This window comes from Neodiprion virginianus, chromosome 7 (assembly GCF_021901495.1).
Source record: "Neodiprion virginianus isolate iyNeoVirg1 chromosome 7, iyNeoVirg1.1, whole genome shotgun sequence".
In the NCBI taxonomy this organism is placed as follows: Eukaryota; Metazoa; Arthropoda; class Insecta; order Hymenoptera; family Diprionidae; genus Neodiprion; species Neodiprion virginianus.
The window spans coordinates 604,389-630,574 of record NC_060883.1 but is presented as its reverse complement, the minus strand read 5'-3'; the positions used below and the strand labels follow the sequence as shown (position 1 = coordinate 630,574).

The following is a 26,186-nucleotide window of genomic DNA, read 5'->3' as shown; positions in this document are numbered from 1 at the left end:
TCCTCGCCGAGCGCACCGCCGAACCTTTCGGAATATGTACCTACACGCTGAGCCTGCAGAAAGCTCCTCGACGAAATCTCAGCCGATCGTAAATATACTCTCGTAGGTCGGCTGGGAGCGTTCTATTCATCCCGCGTCGTTCGCATCGCAGATTCGCGGTGCTTGCTACACTTTCTCGGAAGCTGATCCGAGTTCGCGGCGCTACGTGGAAAATAAAAAGCCCGTCGGCATGGCAGCCCCGCGCACGGCATAGGCATATACGGTGCGCGGGTATTTGCAGGTATACCTACGTGTGGACGGACGGTCGGATGCTAGAGGATGGGTTAGCGCCTCTACAAGGGCAGATGCCGGAGCCCGCAGGCCTACTTCGGAGCCGACCGTAGACGGAGAACCGGAGAGCCGGAGAGGCGTGTTCCGCCTAACTAACCAAGGTCCGATCTACTCTTCGACGGGGTCCTCCGCCTCGTCGAGGACGCGGAGGAATGCTCGACGCTCCTACATTATACACCGTCCGTTCTTTCATTCGATGCGGCGCGGCGTCATCGACGTGTCAAATACCAGGAAACTGCGCCGCTCAAAAAGGGCTCCTTCAGAGATCGGTGAGTCGAGAGAGGAGAGAGGAGAGAGAGAAGAGGAGAGAGGAAGGCGGAATCCGAGCTCTCCAGGTCTAGCAATCGACCCCAAAATCCCCCCCTCCCATTTCAAAGGTTACACGTCTCTGCGGCGTACTGCAACGAAGTCGTGATCTATTGCGGGCATCTGTATGGCTACAACGCGTGTCGCGAGCAAGCACATGATTATACCTACATAGTCCGTGTGTAGCAGCGTTGCTGTGAACCAGTACAACAGCCTGTATACTCAAGTCCGTATACGTCTGGTACGGGAAGAGACCCTGCATGTGTAGTTGTAGGTCCGAAAAAGACCAACTAGACGTTTCGTCGGACCTACCGATCCAGTTTATACAACGATAGCGGTAATTATACCTGTAATTTCGAACCCTCTTGGAGGATAAGCAAATGCTGAAGGAACACGGAATATCACTACGTGCCCAGCTTATACGGTGAATTCTAGATTTAAAGTAGCGTAACTAAGACGAGGAAAAAAAGATGATTGGCAGCGTTCCTGAGCACTCGCGAGTTGAAATCCCGGGAGTTATTCCCCGGTGAACACGAAGCCCATGCTGGGGAAAATCAGCAACACGGAAACAAGCTACTGCGACTCCGTTGAGATTTAGTTACACCGCGTTTGGTACGGGTGGCGACATGCCCGATCCAGGTTTCTCTTCTACAACGGCGTATAGGTATAGTAACTGCACGAACATGGTACGGCATGGTAGGCAACGTTAAATCCGCCCAGCCACCCTCGGCGATGATGAAGCGGCCCGGAAATTGAAAGCAACTGGACTTTTCATTAGCAGACCGATGCGATGGTACACCCTGGATTCCCGTTCACCGCACTGTATCGAAAGTCATTTTTATTCTTCTTCCCTCATTTCCCTCGCCTGTTTCGAACCCTGAGGAACAGAACTCGTACCGGATTTTGGCTTTCGGTCGCCGCGGAAACTGTTCAAAAACTAATTTGATCCATTTTTAGCATTTCTTCGCCTGAGCTTGAACTTTAGTGAGAAACTACGATACGATCCTACCTATATACGTATATTATGTGAAGTTGACCGGTGGCAACGGTCACAGATTATACCACCACCGCCCCCGTAATTTCTAATCTTTTTTCTATCTTTACCAAAGTAACATTTACTACTATTTATAAACATTCCCCTCGTCATATATCTTTCCCTATTTTTACAACCTTCTGAGCAGCGATGAAACGGGAGCAAAAACTGGCGGCAACCGAACGACTTGAGGTTTATCTTATCTCCAAGCGTTTGGTGATCCGGTTTAACGGACTATCTGTACAGCGGCGAGCCGTCGTTATACACAAATGAAATGAAACAATATGCGCAGTGTACCTTGTACATTGAATATAGATACGCGTATTTCTGGAAGATCACAAATGGAGGAATTCGAGCCTATGGTGGAATCAAACGAAGTGGGACGATAACGCGGCGGCTTTGTCGAACGATAAAACGGCCCCGAAATATTCTCTCTATCAGCTCTGCGATACCGTACTTCTTGCCACAAGCGTAGTAGGTACACGTGTATGCGTAAGGGAAACCCGAGAGAAAGAGAGGGAAAAAAATAAAGTAAGAAAGGAAGTTATACAAGCCTTGCCCCGTTCGATTTCGGACGGGTAAAAAGAAAAAAAAAACTGTACACTCAGCGGCAGATATCCCAACGTTCACCCTGTAATATCGGAGCACAAGTCGTCCAAGCTACGCATTGATCCTCGTGTACGTACGGGCAAGTTTCCGGCACATATACAGCAGCGAACGACCACAATATCGTGGAAAATACGCGAACTACCGGCAGCAGCTGCTGCTCCCATAAATTCCGCAAATCTGCATTGTTGCCAGCGCCAAGGGCACCGAGCTGTTCTGCCCCTGCAGCAGCCAACTTCCATTCTTTGCCGACTGCAGCAGCGATACAGCGATATATTCAGTTACCTATAGGTATAGACCGCTTCGTGCGGATCATTGTACCTACATACTTATTAATCGTCGAATCGAAACTCAACCCCTGAAACCCCCTCCCGCAGCAGCAGCATCTCTACCTATACCTACACCGATTTCACACCGAGGTTTTCTTTCATCTTTAGAAAATTTGCCCGTCGCATCAATACTCAACAGCTGCAGAAAAATAGATTATAAAAGAAATAATATCTGCATATCATCGGAGCCCAGTTGACGAAAGAAAAATTCTGAGCAAATCGTTGGCACCGTCGGCTCGTTGTTACACCTATCTATAATGTATCTACTGGTTTCAGGCACAAATAGTAGATAAATACAGAGAATAGGAAGCAAGCTGTTTTTTCTACTGCTTCTGTTTCAGGCGAGTGATTAAAACCCGGGACAAACGCATACGTGTACCTAAATACGAGCGGGCGAACAAGCGAACGTACCACGCGGTATTATATGGAACGTTGAATAGTTTAAGTACAAGGACAACATGCCGCGTTATCAAGTTCGGCGGAACCCCTGCATCCGTTTCCTCAACGGATCCCGCATTTTCTCTCGTCCGTGACTGACCCGAGCGTCGCGACATGGCGCAGCGCTCTACGACGTAATCGGGGCTGTTGGCGGAACTAGTTGTTTAATCGTTAAGCCGGTACTTCCGGCCAGGTTGCGCGTGGTACAAGAGACTTAATAATGTAGAGACCAGACTCTAGAGCGGCGTAGGAAACTTGAAGGGCTCGGACACGTACGTGAAATACTGTATTTAAAGGTACGCCCTGCGCTGGGCTGAATAAAAATTGCTGCAAGATTATCCGTAGGAATGAATTAGTGAAGGTTATAGACTGGTTCCACTCATTTTTTCCCTCTATTTTCTCATTCGTTCAATCCGCAGCGATCAAGACTCTTTGTTTGTGTTGCGGTATAGGTACCTCATACGTAGCATACTTGGAGAATCGCTCAGGAATAATGGAAAAGAAGGATCGAGTCCCCGTAGCTTGCGCTGCAGTAATTGCTTTCGTGTCTATTAAAAGCTTCCCTGGGGAGCTGCGGGGCGTTTCAACTTCCAACAGCGCCGGGTGCCCGGGCTTTGCCTTTTCCCCAACGACTATAACTTGCGGCTTTCCTGTGTAGAGATGCGGGAAAAGTCCAAGAAAGGCCAAAAGAAAAGATCTAGGAGAAAGAGAGAGAGAGAGAGAGAGAGAGAGAGAAAGAGAGTGCCGATGGATAAATCAATATCAGAGACTGCAAAAAATCCCGAGGAAGTTGAATTCTCCCACTGCATCGTCGACGGATCGTTAAGTGTAAAATTTGAATGAAAATTACCGACACCTGTGTATTATGCAAGAGGTGACCAAGCATTGTACATTTGTATGCAGATTTAATCCAATTTCATTCGTCTGGTAAACCTTTGCTTGGAAAAAAATCGGTTTACCACGCACCGCGTCAATTCATTCGATATATTACTTAATGATCGGCTTACGCATTACGTGTAGGTAGTACAGGTTTATTTCTTATACACATACATAAATCCATAGGAATTAAACGCGTACACGTATACCACGATTGCTGCAGCGTTCCGGGAGAACCACAATACCCTTTGTGCAAGACTACGAAGCAGGTCCAAGAATATAACAATGACAATGATAATCCTTCTGTCCCCAATGGCAAAGACAACCGTTACTTGGAATAAATTCCAAAAATCTAAGGTAAAGAAATGATATGCTGCGCCGAGTCAACCAACACACGCGGTACACCTACTTCCCCAACGGAGTATAACCAAGGTCCAACGATTCTAAAGGTACCTATATACCTGTTCCTATATCCAAGTAATATCGTTAATTATACTTGACGCGAAACGATTTAGTATCCTAGTCTGGCACTCTCGCCTCCCGGGTTGTAAGCGAGCAAAACTGTAATTGCGGAGCAACCGGGCATAGAAACCCGCAGCAAGGCGTAGCTAGCATAACCTACCTTCCTACCTCCTCGTTAATCGTATCGGAGAGAGACCCCGTCCAACACAATTGGACTCGAATGAAAAATCATTTCCAAACCAGAAGGTACATTTTCGGTGCGTCTGTTTTTTTTTCATAGAGTAAAATTGAACGTATCTTCCGCGACTCTACGCTCATGACCGTTGCGCAGACACGATTATGCACCGTTTAGGTACAGTATAGTACGCAGTACGTATAGTACAGGTTGCACCGGGGACGGTCGAGGAATCGGAGCACGTCTCGTGCACGTGGATAGTCCCCTACTTCCAGGCGGGGCTGATACCGTGGTTATTGATGACTGGTTTTGGCAGGAGGTGAACAGAGACGAAGTGCGGCGTTGATCATGCGAAAGGAAGGAGAGGGAGGGAGATAGAGGCGGGGGAATATAGGGGCGCCTATGTACATATACACGTACGTGCCGAACGCGGTCGTATGCGGGTGTATGCGGTGAAGAGCAAATAGGGTTGGAGCAGGGGCGACAGATAGCGCCAGATAGAAGAGTACGATAGAGAAGACGACCGCGATCGACGGTGGAGTTGGCGATAACGATGCCGATGGTGCGACGAGAGTCGCCGGTCACCGAATGTCGAAAGTCAACGAATATAACGGTGCGGCGAATTTATTAATTCGTTACACCGACGGACGAGATAACGCAAATGGTCGAAGCATGTTTGGTTCACCGCGAGCTGACTGCGGTACTTTTTTTTATTCCCATTCTTTCTTTCCATATTATATACCTTTTATACCGAACCCCTGCAGCGTCGCTTCGAATTTCAGAACCGAGCACGGTTCTCTCTCTCTCTCTCTCTCTCTGTAGCGTTGCTTCCACAGAATGTCGCCGCACCAGACTACCCCTCACTAACGATCGATTAGCAAACTGCGTTTCAATTATAAGTTGCATTTGAAATGTAAATGCAATTTCCTACTCTACAGCTCACCGCGCAGAAGAGATTCGTCAATTAGATTATTCTTCACCTCGCAGCCCGATCTACTGTCACGCTAGGCACGTTTTGGTGCAAGAACGCTCGCTACTCATCTCCGGGATGCCTGCAGTACGAAAAGTATGACAAAGCATCGAACGCTGCTGCGGCAGTGCTTTCAGCGTTACGTGTACCTAGCTACACGTGTTATTGTTGGCAGGGCTTGAGAAATGCTCGAAAGAAGCTGCTGCACTTCACTGGAGGCGGCACTTACGCGCCCGGGCTTATGGAAAAACACGCGAGTGGCGTGCCGTTTGGTCTCGCAAAAGTTAATTTCAAGAAGGAAAGAAAAAAAAAAAAACGAAAAAGAAATGAAAAATGGCCGCCATCCGCTCACTTGTATAATTAGACACTGTCGCTTAATTGCGTCTCCCCGGTAATTGCGGTGGCGCAAGCCGCGAAGTGCAACGGCAGCGGGAAGAAAAGTTAGCGAAAACGAACGAACGAACGTCTACGGGTATATGTATATATATGTACCTACGTAATATACGCGGCAACATGTATATATATGCATATGTGTGTGTCTGTGTGTGCGCGTATATACATCTGTACCTGGATCCGCGGTATGTGTATACTTTTCTGTCTTCGAGATACGAATCTCGGTCGACGGACGACAATGCGGGAGGAGAACCCGCAGTCAACTGCGATCGAGGCTTATAGGTATATGTATAGGTACGGTACATACGTTTCTTCTTTGTCGCAGCGGTGATACAGACCTACAAGGTAAATTGTGAAAACCGTAATACTTACATACCGCGTTGTGTGGTCAGATTCAGCCTCGGCTGCGCCTCTGGAACTCTTCTCGCCTTCACCCTCGCAACATTTACGAGTTTACAGCCCCGCTGGAGACTCGACGTGCGGTTCACCTGAAAATTTCAGAAAATTAGAAAAGAGGCCTTTGAAATTCCCAGACGTCTTTCGACCGTGCTCGACAATAAAGGAGAGAGATAGACAGATATAATATATTCGTGTCTGTAACAATATATTAGACAATGTAGCCACAGAGCATTAGCATAAAACTTACTTTGTGACTAAAAGAGATAGACAGCACAATGTAATGCGGCACTTCAGCATAGGGAATTAAACTAGAGTAGCCTACACCTAACATCCAATGACTAGCACGCGAAATCGTGAGTAAGAAAAGAGAGAGAAATTTGCACCGTAAGCAAATGAAAAGTAAGTAAAGTGAAGAGAGAGAGAGAGAGAGAGAGAGAGAGAGAAAACCCCAACTCAAGAATCAACCAACAGCGATGGAAGAAGGTCGGCTACGAACCCGTAGAGCTGCGAAGCCTGTTATTTATGAAATTCGACGGGCCGGGCGCAGAAATGAGCCTCGAAACTCGTTTCGCAGGTGTGTAAATGGGGAAACGTCGCAACGAGGTTCGGGAATTTTCGAATGACTCCTCGTCGTAAACCGGGGAATGAGTGTCGAGAACGTAAGTCCCTCTTCTCGTTACCCTGAACGAGACGCGTCATCGAATGCGTTATGTAAATTTACCACAAGAGGCAGGAATCCTCGGTTCGCTCAGGTTGCACCCATAATTCAAAAATCCCACGCGTCTTCGACTGATACCTCGTACGACAGTGATGCTTTGATTTTGCAGAATCAGAAGCGAGAAAAAGTAGAAATGAGGGCACGAGCTGGTATACATTACATATATCTCTCTTGTTTGCGGTTTTTACTTTTTATTTGTCATTCATTTTTCTCATTTTAAACGCGAAAGACATTCATCTTGCTTACGCCAAGGTTCAGGCTTCTATATCGCGGACAGCAAAGCCTCCCCTTAATGAATAAGATTACAGTGTCTTTCATCATTCCGCGCAATTTCCACGGCCCCTCTTCGAAGTTCCGCCACAGCCGCAGCCGAAAGCTCGAGCCGTTCAAACACGAAACAAAAGGCAGCCACGCTCGTTCGCAAGAAAGAATACGGCCCCAGGATGAAACAAAGGCTGTAGTTTCTAATCAGACATTTCTAAGGATCCTGGCATACCGGCATACCACGCGCGACCCGCGCCCAACCGCTCGCCTATCACCCCGCTCTGTCATCGGAGGAAAAATGTCGGGGGGTAGGAAAAAAAAGAGAAAAAAAAATTATAGCCCCTTTGGAGAGCCACACGCGCGGCACCATCGACCGTCAACCGTCACTATCACATCCGACGACGACGGGCATGGCCGAGGATGCGAGGCGAGGCAAGGCGAGGCAAGGCGAGATGCTCCCTCCATTCCCTCGTCCAATAAAATCTTTCTTCCTTCTCAATCCTCCCTATCTCCCCCTCTGCCTCTCCCTCGCTATCTCTCTCTTCGTCTATCCCCCGAACGGTTTCGAAAAGAGGTCGGCAATCCACTTTCCCCGAGGTTCCCCAAGGGCTTCGACTAGAAATTAGATCCCGGTTATAAAAACGGTCGATCAAAAATTAAAACCGGCCCCTCCGTTTTAATAAAGAATCCAGTCAGGGTCGCGCGATTCTCTGAGGCGGTTCGCCGTGGGTTGCGACAAGAATGGATATTTCATTTTTCGTCGCAGAGGAGAAGGGAAAGGAATACTAAAAATGACAATACTTCGGAGTAACGACGCCAACAATAAGCGGAGAGAAAATACCAGCGCGCCTAACCTGTCAAATGATCGAATTAATACATTCCTCCTGCGAACCGTGTCACACTCCGAGCGAGGGTACTGATATTAACGTTCCTTCCAGACCCCCGTGTTACGACACTACGTCAGTCAGTCAGTCAACGCAACGATCGGTTGCGGCGCAGTCCTCGGCCGACATCGGGCGGCATATAGGTATAATTATTCACCGGCTGTGAACAAATCGTCTTTTCAAACTTCTTCTTCTTCATCAAAAGACCAGGAAGCGCCCTACTACTTAGCTACCTTCATTTTCGCGACACCAGACGAGCGACTCGGGGCATTTAGCGTGATAGACAGACAGGACGACGCTGGTTACGACGTAGGTACGTCGTTCGATCGCCCGCGACAGTTTTCGGGTCATGTGTTAAATTACCCACCGAGGTGTAGGTACCTACACCTGTGCACAACGGGTCGCACAGGATACTTAGAGCGATATTTGGGTTCGCAGCAAAGAGTCAACTTGACAAGCATTCAGACCTGCTTTACGCTACGTATATAAAGAAATTCTTGCACGCGAATGCTTGCGAGCTTGCTCATTCGCACCGTGCGTATACGTGGCACCGGCTATAACTACTCTCAGCTGGGACATGGATAACCCAGAAACATCAAGAGTCTGAATTTAGCGTACCACACGCATTCTCTAGGGCGAAGGACTGAATTCACAGAAACTTGATCGTCCGACGACACACATGTACCATCAAGCCCTGCAGCAACTCGGAGGATGCGATAGACGCATACAGCATTGACTGAAATAGGGGTCCGCGGCACCTGGACGCCCGATAACAACGCACCTCGCGTCGCGCTGCAAAAGGATATGCTGCGAGTATCGTCGTACCGCCGTATAAAACTGCCAAGTCCCGCACAATGTAATGGGGGATCGGTATCACATCCCCGCGGGACGCTGTTGCCTACCAACCCTGTCCTTTCCTTCCCCCGCAGGTATACGCGCATACATCCCTCGAACATGCGGCGTTTGATGTGGGTACACGCATACCCTGCCGTGCCTGTCTTGCCTCATGACGAGATATATCCCGGGGTAGTGCCAAGTTGGTTTAGGTCTTGCTCCGCGACGAGGTACGAAGCCGGTCGCTGGAAAAGTCTACCTTTTCTTTTCTGCCGAGGTGTTGGCTCGTTAGAACGTAACCCCCTCACGCTATAGACACGTTATACTCTTCCCTACCGTAATAACCAGTGCCGTGTTTAGTCAGACGCCGCGGTTATACAACTTAAATCTGAGCAGGGAAAATTCGTAAGGGAAATAACCTGTTTTTTGCATAGAAGAATACTCGAATTAGTTATAAATTTCACGCCCACGAATGTCAACATGTATTCTGACACGGCTGTGTAGCGGTGTACGAATACGTACCTGCTGTACGATAAATTCAACTTCGTCAGCCGCAAGATGCAAGTTTTGGCAGAGAAATTGAAAAATTATTCGAACAGCTCTCCGTATCTCCGTACGACTCTCTCGCGCGTGTTGCTGGATTTGCATAAGAAATCATTCAAACTCGTCGAAAGCCGACCGAGAGGAACTCTGACAATGAGTATAGAGTTTGCGGCCCGGAGATCCGATTTGAATAGAATTTCAAAGGTCCCTGTCTTTTCCAAAAGCGCTGCAAGTACAATACAACCCCCCCACCCCCCGCCAGCGGCGGAGAAAAGTATAAACTGTCCAAAGACCTCCACGCAGATCTTCATCTCAACGGCGCGCGGTAAGCTCGCCTATTTAGGTACCGGCCAGACACTGTGCCGTGCATGTAGCCGCGATGCGGGAGTCGAGGAGGAGGGAGGGGGGGAGGTGGATGAATACGTGCCCATCGAGAAAAGAGGGAGAATGTATTAAAGAACCTGCCGGTTCTGCGGACACTCCATCATCGCACCCGCATGATCCTACGCCCGGGTATTAGTGAGGATATATACGACGGTAGATTATGTGGACTGTTTCAGGAACAGCAGGGACGAATGACACCCGTAGTGGTGGGAGTCGACGCTACAGTCCTCCAAGACCTGCATTAACGATCCAAGACCGACCCAACTCCCAGGCTTCCTCCTCGACGCTATACGTATATACCTAACCCACGTCAAACAGCTGATTCCAGTCCGCGATCCCTTCGAGTCAGGAACAGCTAATGCCTGTCTCGCCTCGCTCTTTGTCGTACATTCTCGTCACAGCTAGGAATATTCGAGTCGGGGAGGGAGTAGAGGGATCGTCTCGTGCTGATGATACACGCGTAACATTACACCCATGCATCCTATGATACCTGTACGCTATACGATACGAGTAGACGCGTACCGTGAACCGATTCCTAATCCATTATCAATTGAGTGTAATCTTTCCACCCAAATTTCTGGAATCTCCGAGAGGGAATTTTATTTGTTTACAGACCAAGCGTGGTTAGGAATGCTCGAGAGTTTATCTTTGCCGTATGATATATACAATAAAATCGAGTTTTAGTCCCGAGATATAGGATGAATTCTCAAGATGTCTGTGAATCAACACTTGATATTTTATTTGGTTTAATAATACGCGGTGCGGCGGATAAGGGAGCAGAACGGACGGCACGCATACATTCGATAACGTTTCGTTATTACTTTACAACCTGCTTGTTCACGTAATCTTTGACAATCGTATAGTAAACGTGGCAATAATCGGGATCCTAGATAACTCATCGTTCCTTCGCCCACGCTGAGAAACGAAGGCGAATCAGAGGAAAGAAAAAATAAAGGTTTAACGCCTCGAGTTGAACCATGCGGCCACTAGAAGCGTGAATCTTTTGAGAGCCCCGCCGTATTTGTATAACACCTGCCAAAAGCCTGCACCAAGAGAAGAAGAATAATACCCATAAATGCAGTTATATTATAGAGGTAGGTACATACATACATAGGTGGAAGTAAAAAAGAAATAAAGAAGAGAATATATGCTGTCGAAAAAAGTAGCAACGCGTTGCGAAGCGTCGGTGTGCCGTTCAGCAATTTGGCTAAGACAATAGCTGAAGGGTGAAGGCTGAAGGCTGAAGACTAAATGCTGAAGACTAAAGACGGTGGTCGTTTGTTTGCCATCTTCTACCCGGACTCGCCCCGAAGCCTCGTCGCGGACAGATGAAACAGACAATGCTTAGATTAGGGGGAGCAGGTGCTGTGCTCCTATGCTACAACAACCCGACTCGAGGGGAACAATTTTACAAATGATAGTGACAGTGTAGTCGAGAGAGGTAGATAGACAATGGATAGGCGGAAGATCGATTCGTTTGAAGAAAAAGGGAAAAGAGGGGGAAAAAATGAGGTATGAGCCAGACGGTGCTGGAACGTTTCCCGAAGACGGAATGTTCGCAAACATATCGCACGATCACGAAATTCGCCAATATTTACAATCATATGCGATTCATGATACAATAGAGGCCTGACAATTCTGCACTGCGTGCGACACATAGCTGCTATTGACAAAGTGCCGCCATTGCTCGACCACGTTAGCCGAGTAATATTCCCGTCTGTACTTGAGGTGGACAGAATCTATGTATGACGTGCAATCTAACTGAGCGTATAAAATATTCTGGCGCATTTCGATCGACATTCGATAGTTACGCTTGCATTCTCGCGGTTATCAACGCGTTCCGTGTACACAGTTGGCCTTCGAAAAAAAAAACAAAAACAAAAAGGAAACAGATAAAGCGTGAAAGGGCGATAAGCGGCACTATCGATGGGCAGAAAGTCTGTCGAATACCGACCACGTTTTCAACAGTTTGTTCGTACGGAGACTGAAGAAGAAAGGGTTGACAAGCAATAGCGGACAATCAGGCGGACGTTGTGAGTCAGGGGGAAAAAATTTACCCGCCGCCCCGGTCTGGCGTATGGCGATTGTAGCGAAAAATGAGTTGATGACAAGGAAAAAAAGAATTACAGGGCGAACGACACAAACCGTCGACGCGGCTGTTCTCCAGGGCTACTCTCGGTCGATCACATATGCTTGCCCTCTTTCTCTAGCTTCAGCTGATAACTTTTCCAAGTATATGCTGCCTGCATGTTTGATCAATCGAAAAAAATACTCAAAACCGTACAAGAACCTGTATACCGAGTTGTCACTATGCAGGAGAATATACCTATATACACATAAAACGTGCAATGCCCATACCTGGGCCAACTGACAACTGATAAGAAGTTAACGACAACGATGGCTGTCGGAATGAATCGTTCTAAACGACGTCGGCACGTATGCCAACGATACGGTTTGTAAATGTATATACATTCATACCCACACTTTTACCTACAACATACAATTTCTCCAAAGGTCGACAATAATAATACATGTACATACATGTATAGTATATAATATACATGATACGTTTACCAGTCGCTCGGAATTAAAAACCAGATTATAGAAATGCGTTGTAAGGTTGTCTTGATTCTCATATAAAACATACCGGTTAAAGAGTCGCCGAAGCAGAAGGGAGTTGATAGCTCATTAAGGAGTGTAATTCTCGCATTGATCCGTGAGCTTCGATCGTGGAATACTAATACACACCTTGTGTGTTGAATAAATTACCACGGCAGCATAATTCTTCAAGGTGAACGAGCTGTCACTGATAAGAAAAAGACAATCGAGATATTGTGATAAATTGTTCTGATCCCGAGTAAGCCAATTGTTAGGCAATTTGAAAAAAAAAACACACACAATATGTTGAACTCGCTCGAGCATCCGGCAAGTACAGATAGGTACCTAATACATGGGCAGGTGAGGTAAATGTAGGTATATAGAATAGAATTCGAATCTGTATATCACGGGATTGCAATTTTTTTTTCATACCTCTCCACTATGTTGACAGAAATTACGCCATGGGCAGTCGAGTTTGCAATTACAATCGGGGGAAACAAGCAAAGCTGGCAGCTAGGCACACAATTAAAAGCTAACGATGGCAAAACAGTTGAAGACGCTCGAAAAGCTTGGCGTGTGGCGGAATGATTAAAACGAGATGATGGAGAAATAGAAATACACACGTAGGATACAAAAATTGGGTAGAAAGGTGCAAAGACAACCGTCGAGAATAAAAGAAAAAAACCTTCAATTTCAGTAGTCGTTCTCAATTTTCTTACCTGTTTTCCCCCCCTTTCTTTACAGGCGCTTAAGGACCGAAAAAGTCGTGTATTTGTTACTCGACGCAGGGGCGAGGAGTCTTACGAAAGGCTGAACTCGCAGTAGTCGGCGTATCACTGCGTCGCGACACCGTCATCATCGCCAAGCAGACAAAATCAATTTACCTGACAGACACGGCATGGGCATGACCATGATCCTACAGTTTTGTCTTTATTTGTACCAGCCGTGCATTTTTTCCCCTCTTTTTACTTTCCTTATTTCCAGGTCCACTCGGGCGTGCCCGCAGCTGTGACTTTGGCCGAGAAAATTACTTGCCCGCAGTGCCTTTAGGCAGCGAATCTAAAAATATAGAACTACCCGGCAAGCCTTGCGTCGCGGGTCGGCTCCATGGCGAATGGCCGGAAGCTTACGGGGCAGGAATTGATTTGGGCGCAATTATATAAGTTAATATCGAGTAGCGAAGGGCGGGCAGGAGAGCCTTTTGCGGAGAGCGCGGAGAAGAGCGTTGCGCGGAGATTGAAATATTTTCATTTAAAAGTTAAATCCACCACTTTGCCAAACCGGGCGGCGACGAGAGACGAGGAGATAGGTATAACGGAGACGACCGCGTGCACTTTGCCCACGTTCCCTCCTCCGTTTGTTTGTCGAGTTTAAATATATTCGAATGAGTTGTAAACCCAGCGTGCGGCCTACTCTCGGATGATTAATTTCATTCGTCGAATCCACACTTGACACATGGATTGTTATTTGTATCTGCCTTCGATGGGTGTTGCGGGTAAGAGAGAAAAGGGAGAAGGGAGGGGCGCGTTGCGTTAGAGCTGTGAGGGAAATGGAATCCGGAGGAACGATTGAACCGAAGCGAAATGGGACGGCGCCGATGCGGGAAGAGGAGATGCGAGACGAAAAGAGATTACGCCGCCGCGGCAGACGGATGGACGGACGGACGTACGAACGGACCAACAGACCGAGAGACAGGAAGGATGCTGGGCTTCCTCGAAACATGATAGCTGAAATTATTACGTACCATCCGTTCGAACGAGATGATTCGACCACCGCCATGCGTGTACGGAGCAAGCCTAGGTTATCTAGGTGACGATAGAGTAAAACCTTTGCCTCCTCTTTCAGTAAATTCGTAAGCAGATAACTACAAACTTCAGCATGATTGCGAAATTGACGCAAAACGTAAGGCGCGAATAATAATAATAAATAAAACTGACGTACATTACGCGACACGTTTATACAGTGACCCAGTCTCGACGAAACGGATGTTGTTTTGGGTTAACTGGTATGCGAAGGGTCGCGCTGCGCTAGTGTACGAGAGCAGTTGCGATTACACATACGCAACTTACATTACGAACATGATCCTCCTGCACCGTTGCATAACACGTAAGGTGCTCCGGAGTAAAAAATTGTCTCACAAGTTAACGACGCGCACCCCTCTGATGCTTTTAGGTAATAATAATCTGTCTCCTAATTGGAAGACAATGGAATGAACGAGTAGATATTGTAATACCTCCCCTTTGCTTCTTTTGATGAAATCTCGACCGACGTACACGACGCCAAATATTCATTGCGGCACGACTATGAATTTTGTATCCTCGCGTGTCAGCTCGGCTCGCAATCAGGGGACAGTAAGCTCCATAGAGGATAATAAATGCTTATTCTGTTCTCATCCTACATGCAGACACTGTGTGTATATACCAAGTCGCGAGCCTCGGTAGCATATTTCATTCGTGTAGCTATAGCTCACAGTCAGCCCGAGCGGTCTCGAGTCGGTTGATTATTTTTCTGACTTGAGGTTCGATCGATGCCGAGGAAACGGGTGGATAGCTAACAGCGCTTTGCACCGCTGCAGTTACTAACGTAGATCAGACACTAGGCCGGGAGATATCCATATTTAATCCACCCACACGTGCGTTGCCTGTATTGTACTCTATTCACTATTCCCTTTGCAATCGGCGACTAACGCGAACTAGATCTATCCTCTCCGCGGTCAAACGTGTTTATATAAATAGATTGCATGACAATCAATTCTGGACTCTCGATATCGCATCACGGTATAATACATGTACCCATCAGCCGACGCCCGTGAGATAAAATGATAAACGCCGTGCATAGCCAAACCGTATAATAATTCGGGAAGCATTGATTTTGTAATTATCGGTTTTACATTCCCTCGCCGCGCACGCGGGTGGCACCCGCTTCCGTACAGATCGGAAGACCTTCCCCGTCGGCCCGACCCGATCCGGGTGAACTCGGCGCAACGAAACGCATCCAGCAACAGCCACGGCAGCCGAGCGAGTTCGGCCGCAGTCGGCCATCTGCATTATTTATGGTCCTCGGTTGTAAAGCCTTGAATTATACCGGGTGGCGTGCTCGAAGAATTCCCTCCATTCGACTCCCAGCCGAAACGCATATAATCTGTGTGCGATTACGTCCCAGAATTGAAACCGAAAAAATTCGCGCACGCGTTCGCAAGGAATGAGAAAAGGATGGGTTAGCTCGAGCGAAGCGGACACCGGGACTTCGGGAGTCCGTCAGGTTCGTTCGCCGGGACGTTTTACGGTAGGCGAAGCAGAAGTAACGATCAGACTTGGGTGAAAAATTTATAAGGATCTCAAGTCAGTTGAATTGACGTCGTCGAAAGTGTCTACGGCTTCCTTGAGAGGGGTTAGGGGGTGGGGACGACTCAACGTCAGATACGAGGAGAGGGTATTTCGTGCGCTTGGCTACGGTGTGCCGATGATGGAACAACTCGGGATATAACCCGAGCAGCACCGCAGGTAAACGTTCCTCGGTAGTGTAGTACCTACATGCATACATCGACCAGCCAGCCGAGTCTTGATCAAAGCGACCCGATCTGACGAGTCTCGCTGATTAATGATTAATATACCAACGCGTAGGTACACATTGATCGGCATTTATACCAATAAGACTTTTATCCTGCCCTCATACGCACGAAAGATCGCTGCAGCATATCTCTCGTTTTTTCTTTTCTTATCGATAACAATTATGTACCAAAATCACATTTGTAATAAAAAGGTAAGAATCAGAACGCTACTATATAAGGTATTGATCGCTTCGCTTCCATTTCTTTTTCCTCCTGTTTCTCCTTTTCATTCTTTCCGTCAACTTTGCGCAAGCGGTACGTACAGGTACTATTATCGTCTCCCACATAAGGCTTCCATACACGTCTCTAGACTATACAGCCAAGGATTCGCGCGAACGACTTGTCCGTTCGTTGAACGGTCATATGAGACGGTGAAGATCGACGTTTGCCAAGATTTTCCTTCGCTCGAATCTTCCACGGCACTTTGCTGTCCGTTGCAATTTGCGTTCGTTTCTATCGGGCAATGTATAAACATACGTAGATCAAATACGTACAAGGTGGGAACGTAATAACCATCGCTTGTAAAAGGAAACTTGCAGTGACTCCTCCTGCTATCAAGTTTACCTTTTATATAATTTTCCGAATCTCGGAATGCGTCCTACGAACGGCAAAATGGTAAATGATCGATTTGCTTATACCGCAAAGAAATGAAAGATAGATCGACAATGGCGAGCAGCACCCCGTGATCCGTGTGATTCGGAGAGACGTTGTATCGGACGTAGGTATCCTATGCCACCCCTTTCTCCTTCGTTTCGTAATTTAACCGTGTGTGCGCGCAAAGTTCCCCCAAAGTCTCGGAGGGCCGCGGTGCGCCGGGGGGTACCGATGATGAGGCAGTTTATGCGTTTTTAACGACCCAGGGCGAGGTGAAACGACGACGAGCTACGAGCGACGACGAACGGGAAACCGCCAAAGTTATGTTTAGGGGTTAACGATCATGGGATGTGCGTGCGCCGCGCCGCGCCGCAATTTACTTCAACTCGGAAACCGCTATAAATTCCAAAGTCCCCCCCCCCTGCCCTCACCCCGCCGCAACTCCTGCTCCACCTAATAATTAGCAGATGCATCTGGGTCTCTCTCGTGAAACGCATCACGCACCTAATCATTCTCTCGCGTCGACCCACCCTTAATTAATACAGCCAGTCAAGGGTCCGGAAGAATATTTGGATCAAGAACGATCGTAATACTCGTTTGCAACTCAATGTCTATGACGCCGGCAAACCGCTTCAATCGGAGAGAAAAAAAACTGCAGTTACTAAGCGGGGAGAGTTCTGCTAGGTTTGATTACTGCACGATCAGTGAATTGACACACCCGTATAGTTCGAAACTCTGACCGAATGGAAGTTTTTCAGAGTTTCCTCACTTAAGTTTACACCGTAAACGTCTACGGTCATTAGCGCCGTGTTCCCTCGTATCCAGCCGTTTGGCAGATGAGAGAGGAGCAACTTTCAAGATCTTGTCTTGCTCCGCCCCGCCCCAGGCTCGCAATGTCGCTTATTAGCGATTCCGATATCTCTTTGAAAAACTGCTTGCATTTGACGACCGAAATTCATCATCTCCCTCCGTAAGGGATTTGAAATCTTTTGTGAAAAACAACTCGCACAAAACTGATCTGTGACACGAAAAGGAAGAAGATTCAGCGCTAGCGCCGTTAAACGTATATACGGACGAGACAAAGTATGCAAGCTGCATCGTATTCACTTATTGCATCAAGTATATGCCGTATGCAGCACATAGCATATACAAACCGGCGCGTAGGATCGAGGAGGTAAATCAGCCTAGTCACCTAACGATCAGCCGCAGCCTGACTAATGACGCGAGTCAGCTGATGCGGACGGACGGTCCGATCTGGTAGCTCAAAGCAAAGTGCTTCTCCGGCATCCAACAGCCGCTGGCTGGATCGCGCTCTCGTTTTTTACGTCTTCCCTCGCTCTCTTTCTCCTCTCCTCCTTCGTCTGCTGCGGACGGCAGTGATGATCTATGAAGCATTCTCCGAAATGGCAAAAATAAATTGCGACCATGAGTCGAGTCCGCAGGGACTGGTTTGAAACAAGTATTTTGGAACGACGGAGCAGCCTCTATGAGATCAAAGACAAGCTCTCGTGGTTTTCAACTATTTCGCCGTCCGCTCACATACGTGTAACGTCGTCTTTGCCAAGCAGCAGAAACGGTCAAAAAATTTATTAAAAATAACAAAATAAAGAATATGGAATGGAAATTAAAACGTATCTCTGCACTGAACCGTTGAAAAAACGTAGGTAGTCGGTAGACCTCGTCTATCGTTCGCGTCAATTTTACTTCTTAACCCCTCGCGAGTTTTCGAAATTGGGTACATCTTGTACGACACGTATTATATCAACATTATTAGCGTATCGACTCCGCGTAGCTGAGTTTTTTAACTATGCAGTTTACAAGTAAGCAGAAACTACGGTGAGATTATTATTCCCGCAGAATTGTAGAATAAGGAAAAATCCTTGTCCGCGGTTCGTTGGTTTATAACAAGTGCGTTACGTAATGCGAAGTAATCCGCGTATATTTACCGCTACAGTTGCAGAAAGGAAAAGAGGAAAATTGTTAAGCCGAGACAGCTGCAAATGCCAATTGAACCAGGATAAATTTGCCGAAAGATGTGGACGGATGTAGGTATAATAGGGTCACCCGTCCGAGCTTCAATGCGAATAGACTTTGTCGGACATATTATGTACGTAGGTACACGCGATATAAAGTTAATTTCCTGCGTGAATGTTATACCCGGGTCAAAAGTATAACCGGGGGGGTTTATCTTGGTGCCAGATGCGTTCTCGCGCGCAACTTTGTACAAGTGTATACGTATGTACGTAAGAAACAACGGCGGCAGCGCGGCGGCGACGACAAACGCTTCCTACGACCGCACAACTTTAATACGGGTAGAGCAGCCAGCAGATGCAGGGCCTGCGAGACGGAACGTTAGCCTCCGGCCATTCGAGTAACCCGAAACAACGCTCGTGGTTGAATGACAAATTGACAATCCTACAGTACCTACTAGTATGTACACGTTACTCGGTTCTGCCGTCCAACTCAGATGACGGGAGATGTTTGTACGAGATTGCACCAATTCATTACGGGGAAAAAATATAAATACACCTGTGTGGTCACCGAGGCTTGCACACTGCAGGTGTAAAATTTCGACAAGTATATAACAGTCCTCCGCTTCGTATAGCTCCGTTTTTCCCCCATTCCCTTTCACGTCCCCTAAGGCCCAGGGTATACACCAGCGCTAATAACTTGTTGTTTGTTCGGTATATTACTTGGCCTCGCCAGGGTACTCAATTCCTTCTATACTTTTATTTCCCTGGATATAGTCCAGGGTCACATCATCCCCGCGTTACCATTCCTCTGCTCATTTCCCTTTTTCTCTCACGCTCTCGCCGACACGGACACGTTGAGCTCGTCGCTCTCACATACGTTTCCCCCTGCCTCGGATGCCTACATACTCGAACGGATATACACGTGCAAAGCGTCGCACGAGTTTAAATTAACCCACACGTAGATGAGTCTGAATAGCTTAACGAATCGCAACCCTTAGACGGTGTTTGAAGATCCGGCGTACAGAGCTGAGGCACTCTTGCGTTTCCCTCAAAATAAACCGCGATGTGTGTATACATACGAGTATACATAAACCGCACTCCCACGTTTAGGCTGTATGAGTAAAAGCCCACTGACGGTTTGTACGAATAGATATGTGTGTGTACCTATACGTGGAAGTGGAACAAAGTAGGGAGAGAAAGAGCCGCGGTTGATCGCACGCCAGGCACGTAAGCTTACACAAATTTCGTAATTTGTTATTTCCTTATTTCGTTATCATCAATTTCTCGGCGCAGGTGGATTTCTTTTTGTACGCCAAAATAGTTTACCGACTTCTACCCGTGTAACGTATCTGTACACCAACTGCGAATCAACGATTTAACCAATACGTTACACGAAACTGAGAAAAGAGAAGAAAAAAAACCGATGTCTGCGAGATTTGTATTATCGAAGGAGCCCGTCTATTACCCGTATAACTAGCCGCCGCTGTTACACCTGATACGGCCAAAGACTGAGACATTTCCGTATTACGCATGATTTCAGAACTCCTCGCGGTGCCGGGCAGCGCGGTCTCGCTCCTGGAGATGAAAGCTCGGCAGCAGCAGCATCATCAGCAGCACCAGTCGGGGGTCCTGGGTCATCACCGACAGCCCGCGGTGGGAATAGCGGCTGTATCCTGCAGAGGCTGTCGTCCCCAGCCCCATCCATACGCGCGGCTGCAGCCCTGGGCAGTTGCGGCCCAGCCGACCCCGCAACAGGCGCCCGCAGCGCCGACCCGGACGCGAGCTCGGGAGCCCGCGGGTCCACCGGAGCACGCAAACGGGGCGAATACCAACGGGACGACGTCGAGGCGGTGGAGCGGGAGCGCGGCGAGCAAACGGAGACAATCCGGGCAGCAGCATCCCCTCGTCGCGGCCTCGTCCTCCGCGCAAAACCCCGTCCTTCATTCTCTCGCCGCAGCCGCTGCCGCCGCCGCCGCGGCCTCTTCCTCCTCCGCCTCCTCCACCTCTTCTTCCTCCGGAACATCGTTGCAACAAAACTCATTACCCACTGCAGGAAATTCCGCGGTAGGAATACTCCAGAATCATCAAATCGGCAATTCGTACACGGCGTATGATTCTTCGTCGACTAATCGCTCGAATCAAAAGAACCAGCACTCACACGGACGACAGCAGCAGCAGCAGCAACCAACTGCGGCATCTGCACAGATGGGATATACATCCGGTGGTATATCTGGCCTACAGAAAACTCATCATCAAGGAATAACGCTCTGCGCCGCAACGCCCCGCTGTCACCAGAGTACCCTGAGTCATTCAACGGTATCTCAAAAACAGACTCAACATCATCAGCACCATCATCATCATCATCATCATCATCATCAACAACAACAACAACAACAACAACAACAACAACAACAACAACAACAACAACAACAACAACAACAACAACAACAACAACAACAACAACAACAACAACAACAACAACAACAACAACAACAACAACAACAGCAGCAGCAGCAGCAGCAGCAGCAGCAGCAAACAAACGCAATACAAAACTCAGGAAGTTTGAATCAAATCTCTCACAGCCTGTCACAGTTGTCGCATTCCCAACAGCAACACCAACACCAACAACAACAACAACAACAACAACAACAACAGCAACAACAACAGCAGCAGCAGCAGCAGCAGCAGCAGCAGCAGCAGCAACAGCAGCAGCAGCAGCAGCAGCAACAACAACAACAGCAGCAGCAGCAACAGCAACAGCAGCAACAGCAACATTACCAAAGCATGTCAGTGTCAAACACGGAGAACTGGTTACTCGGCAATTACTTAGCAGCCCCTAGTAGCAACGTCACGTGTACGGAATGGTGTCAAGGTGGCAAAGGGTGCGCCTGTGTATCCTGTACGTCGCGAAGAACCTATTCCCAGAATCAGAGCCAAGGAGGTGGAAGCTGGTACTACCCACAGCACGAAACGACGATAAGCTCGTCGAGCCAGCTGCACAGACTTTTTCAGAACGTGTAGCATATGGTCTGTTAAATCATTCATCACCCCCAACGACATACATTGCCAGCTCCTTGTATCGACACACTTTCAATTATTTTTACTATTTATAACAGCATTATCATCATCATTAGTACTATTATCATCGTTATTATCATTCTTGTTATTGTTAGTCAACGACCGAGGCTACAGAATCTTTATTCCCGACCGCAAAAATCTTCTTCTTCGTTTTCTTTAACTTCGATCCCTCCGGAGACGAAACTATGCCCGCGTGAGAGCCGACGACTCGCTAGGCTTCTTCTTTCTCCCCGACGAAGCCACAGGCTAAGTAAACGATATCTTTACCTGCCTTTTCGTGCATGCAATGCTTGTGTCAACGTACATTAGACGTCCGTGTTATACGTGTAATGCATCATATTTGTTACAAGGAGAACAAAAAACAAAACAAAACGAAACGAGAAGGAGAAGGTGGTGATGGTGGCGGTGGTGGTGGTATTCGACTTCTTACGATCGGATCGACGACTCGCCGGCCGCCGCGAATAAATCTCGGAGCGTAGGTATTGTTCTCGAATCAATGTTTAATCGGACCGCGATTCGTTCGCTTCTATTTGACTCGGATGGCCCCACGCGAACATACATACATACAGGCAACTCTCGATCCTCGCCCCAATGTATTATTCAATGTTTCTCTATCGTTAACGCAAGCTAGATCGCCAACCCAACCAGTATTAGCTAGAATAACACTAATCTATATAACCGGTACGTGTACGATGCACGTGCGTGTATATATATGGTATATGTATGTATCGCAAGATTCCTATTTACCTGTCCCTATAAGTATCCTCAACGCGTACAAGATAAACGAAAGATATAAGATATGAGTATATAATTATTATCAGACTATTACTCCACATTTCTCTTCGCGAATGATCAAACTATTCGTATCTGATTATATTTTATAGGAACGTTTGTAACGTATAGGTATATCAATATTACGTATCACAGGTTGCACCCGTCGAGAGCGAAAAAATCATATTCTACGTACCTTTATTATGTGTAGTTTAATCAGCATACCTATACCATTGTGTGAATTGCGTACATACCCGCCTAAGTCATATGCCAAACACTGTATTCGTAAAAAACGCATTTACTTACACACGCATTGCGTACCCGCGATGTAGGTACATATGTATCGCATACCGATGTGTGCATGAAGAATAATACATATACTCACAACTGTACCGTAGGAATAGCTACGAGCCGGAGCTATCGGCAGAGAATCCAGCTAAACGTACCACCGGAAACTTGAAACTGCTCGCACACTTGACAAACTCTCGTAGGTACCTGACGGCAATTAAGCAAGAATCTCGACGAAAGTGAATGGCAAACTTTACTTCATTTTTCATCATAAGAGTTACAACAACTCGAATCCCGTTGCCCATCGTCCTCGTTACAGAGGGCGATTCGAAATCTCGAACAAAAATAGAACAATCGATAATGGTGGTGTATATCAGCTCGTGGCTGCATACAAAGAGATTCGTCAAGGTAGGTGTGTGTACACACACACACACACACACACACACACATATATATATATATATATATCACATATACATGTACACTAGACATCTCTTACACGTACACGTACGTATACGTATATACGTCAACGACGGATATCGTCGTTTGAAATGCCAACACTGGCTGCCTGCCGCTCCTCCTTGGCTCCTCGCATTTTTACACGGTACCTACGCGCCATTCAAAGAGAGTGACTTTGATGGATGCCCCAGCTTTAGCTGATTCTCAGACATTAGCTCGCCAGCTCTGATGCCGATCCACAACCGAACGTATATTGTATAAAGGGGATAACGCCGCTGCCGTTTCGCGAGGGTACAGCAGCGGTTTAATGGAGTAATCAAAGAATTAGACGTTACAACAATTCGTTATTACGTAAAACTTGCACGTGCGAGAGCCGATACGATCGATACGAATTGCTGATTCGTCACACACTTGTGCAACCGTACATTCCTGTATTCGACTCTATAACGCGAATACCTGTAAATACCGCATAGGCATAAGAATAGGGTAGCCATATTTACAGGTACATATAGATATTATAGGGATATATGTGTGTAAATATGCATACGCGACTGAGGAAAGATAATATATATATAGTTCCTGTCTATACTGTAGGAGTGCAGGGATTCCAGGAGTGCAGATCCCGGTTTACGAACTGGAGGAGGAAATTAAACATCTGCCGATTATCCTCTTATTATTATACATATACGTACGCCGATATCGGATAGAATACAGTTTTCCAACTGCGCGGCATAAGTTAAAACGGCACTGTCAATTCGGTATATAATACGTATATAACGAGGATAACGTAGGATGTAGTTTTGTCAAATCTCGAGACAAAACTTGCAAAGGCTAACAATAGGATGTACATTATATTACTGAGGTATGACATGTAGATACCGCGATGCAAATACATGCATGTACATACGTATGATAGTCAAACAAATAATGCATAATAATTCAAAAAGTGAGAAATAGAAACAAAAACCAACACACACGTGTATATATATACACAGCTATAATATGAGCGATGTTTTTGCGATCGATTATTTAAGAGAATTATTAATAATGGTATAAATAAGTAAATATTAAAGTAAAGAATTTATAAACGAAATACGCTTCATATACCATATACGATAAAACTGACGATTAAAAGAATTCAGAAGGAGAACAAGAAGGAAAGAAGGGGATAATCCCCTGCAAAAATTGAACAAATCAACTATCACTGTGTATATACTAGATATGTATATCCATACTTGTAATTATATGTATAATGAAATTGTAAACATCTTTCTTAGTCTCGCGCGTTAATAACCGTGAAACATATAGTTGTACCCTGAGGGAGGGGTGCTGCATCTAACAATAAGCAGATAAACCGCGAACAGACAGGGCGACGATGATTAGGAAGCTGCGTCGTGCAAACCTCGATTTTTCCCTCACTACACGCTCTCTTCATCTTATTCTCCTACACACGCGTGCACGCAGATGCTGGTACGAATGCATCTATACTGCATGCAGAATGCACCAACCACACCTACCTAAATTATTGGTGTGTTTGGATACTTGTATGTACAACAAATTTTATAACGCGGCGTTGCATTTTAACGTAGCGTGGCCGCGAATGCAGGCTGTATATCCTATCGTATTACCTATACGTATAGAATATGCGGTAATGACGTAGGGTACCGACATACGAGAGATCGTAGGGAAAGATAGAGGTAGCGAGAATGAGTGGGATGTTAATGAAAGGTTTTAAAAAGACGAGGGACAGGTATGGCTCCAGGCAGCGAAAAGCTTATCTTGAAAGCGAATGGGATTCTCTATACTGTGTGTGTGTGTATATAACCTACCTACGTGTGAATGCTCGCGTGACTCTCTTTAGTTCCATAACCCCCCCTTCAAGTTTCACGTATCACGTTTCACCGGCCGTGTATTTCGTCTTTCGTCTTTCCTGTTTCGCGTTTCGTTTCGTTGCAAGATAAGCCCGTCCTATATGTAGGTATTGGCCGGCTGCTGATTCTCTCATTTATTCCCATAATACCACCTATACCTACACCCATATACGACACACGCGCAAAGACACGCCGTGCTACTCATTGTATACCATATACTACACCACACGATTGCGCAACCTCAAATCGAGTGTAATCCTACTCTACTAGCCTTTGAACCACGTCACATACACGCATGTAACATAAATAGTAGGTAAATCTACATACTATCATTCTCTTGGATGAAAATCTATAGTATATAACTCATATGCATATACCGTACAGAAATACCTATATATCCGTGTAACATGTTTGTTGTTTTTAATAAGCAGATTATTATGAATCGCCAGCTGCGACTAAAGGAACGAAACGAAAGGAAGCATCGAAAAAATATTATAAAACTTCACGCTCGACGGCGAGAGAAAAGAAACGGCGAAGAATTACAGAATAAGAGCTGAAAACAAAGAGTAATTGCAGATGATGTATGTAAAAAGACTAAAAATTACGAGACCCATTGAAGGAAAATAAAAAGTGAAGAAAAAGGAAAGTCAAAATTAAAAAGAAATCGTATTATAAACCGAGTGAATTCAGTAACTATATATAATGAAAAGAAGTTAGGCTGACAAACCTTTATATTCTAATGACAAAAGCTTTAAAAAAAACCCTATTTAGCGTGAGTGCGAGTGATTTTGTTCGTCTGCGTTCCAATCGACTGGAAATTAGAAAAATATGCATAATAATAATAACTATTATTATTAATATATAATACCTATACATTTAATAAAACTATCATGATAATACTATATCGAATAAAAAAATTAGAAAAAAAAGAAAAATAAAACATTGTAAGGATAGTTTCGTTGCAAAATAATATATATAATATATCCACACATATATATAT

At 46.3% G+C, this 26,186-nt stretch overlaps 2 protein-coding genes across 2 annotated transcripts in view; both read left to right on the top strand.

Annotated features, from left to right (window-relative positions):
* LOC124309389 (myb-like protein Q) overlaps nucleotides 1-21,140 on the top strand; it is a gene marked incomplete at its 3' end in the record, with an annotated part of 113,622 nt that extends 92,482 nt beyond the window's left edge. Inside the window, exon 2 of the mRNA XM_046773023.1 lies at nucleotides 20,260-21,140. Coding sequence (XP_046628979.1) covers nucleotides 20,260-21,140 — 881 coding nt within the window. The remainder of the gene's footprint in view (nucleotides 1-20,259) is intronic.
* A 54-nt stretch (nucleotides 21,141-21,194) lies between these two features.
* Nucleotides 21,195-26,181, top strand: LOC124309408 (putative cyclin-dependent serine/threonine-protein kinase DDB_G0272797/DDB_G0274007; the record flags this gene model as incomplete). The annotated part of the gene is made up of 1 exon (XM_046773060.1): nucleotides 21,195-26,181. A coding segment is annotated over one exon (546 nt), but the record flags the coding sequence as incomplete, so codon positions are not given.
* Between the last annotated feature and the right edge of the window lie 5 nt (nucleotides 26,182-26,186).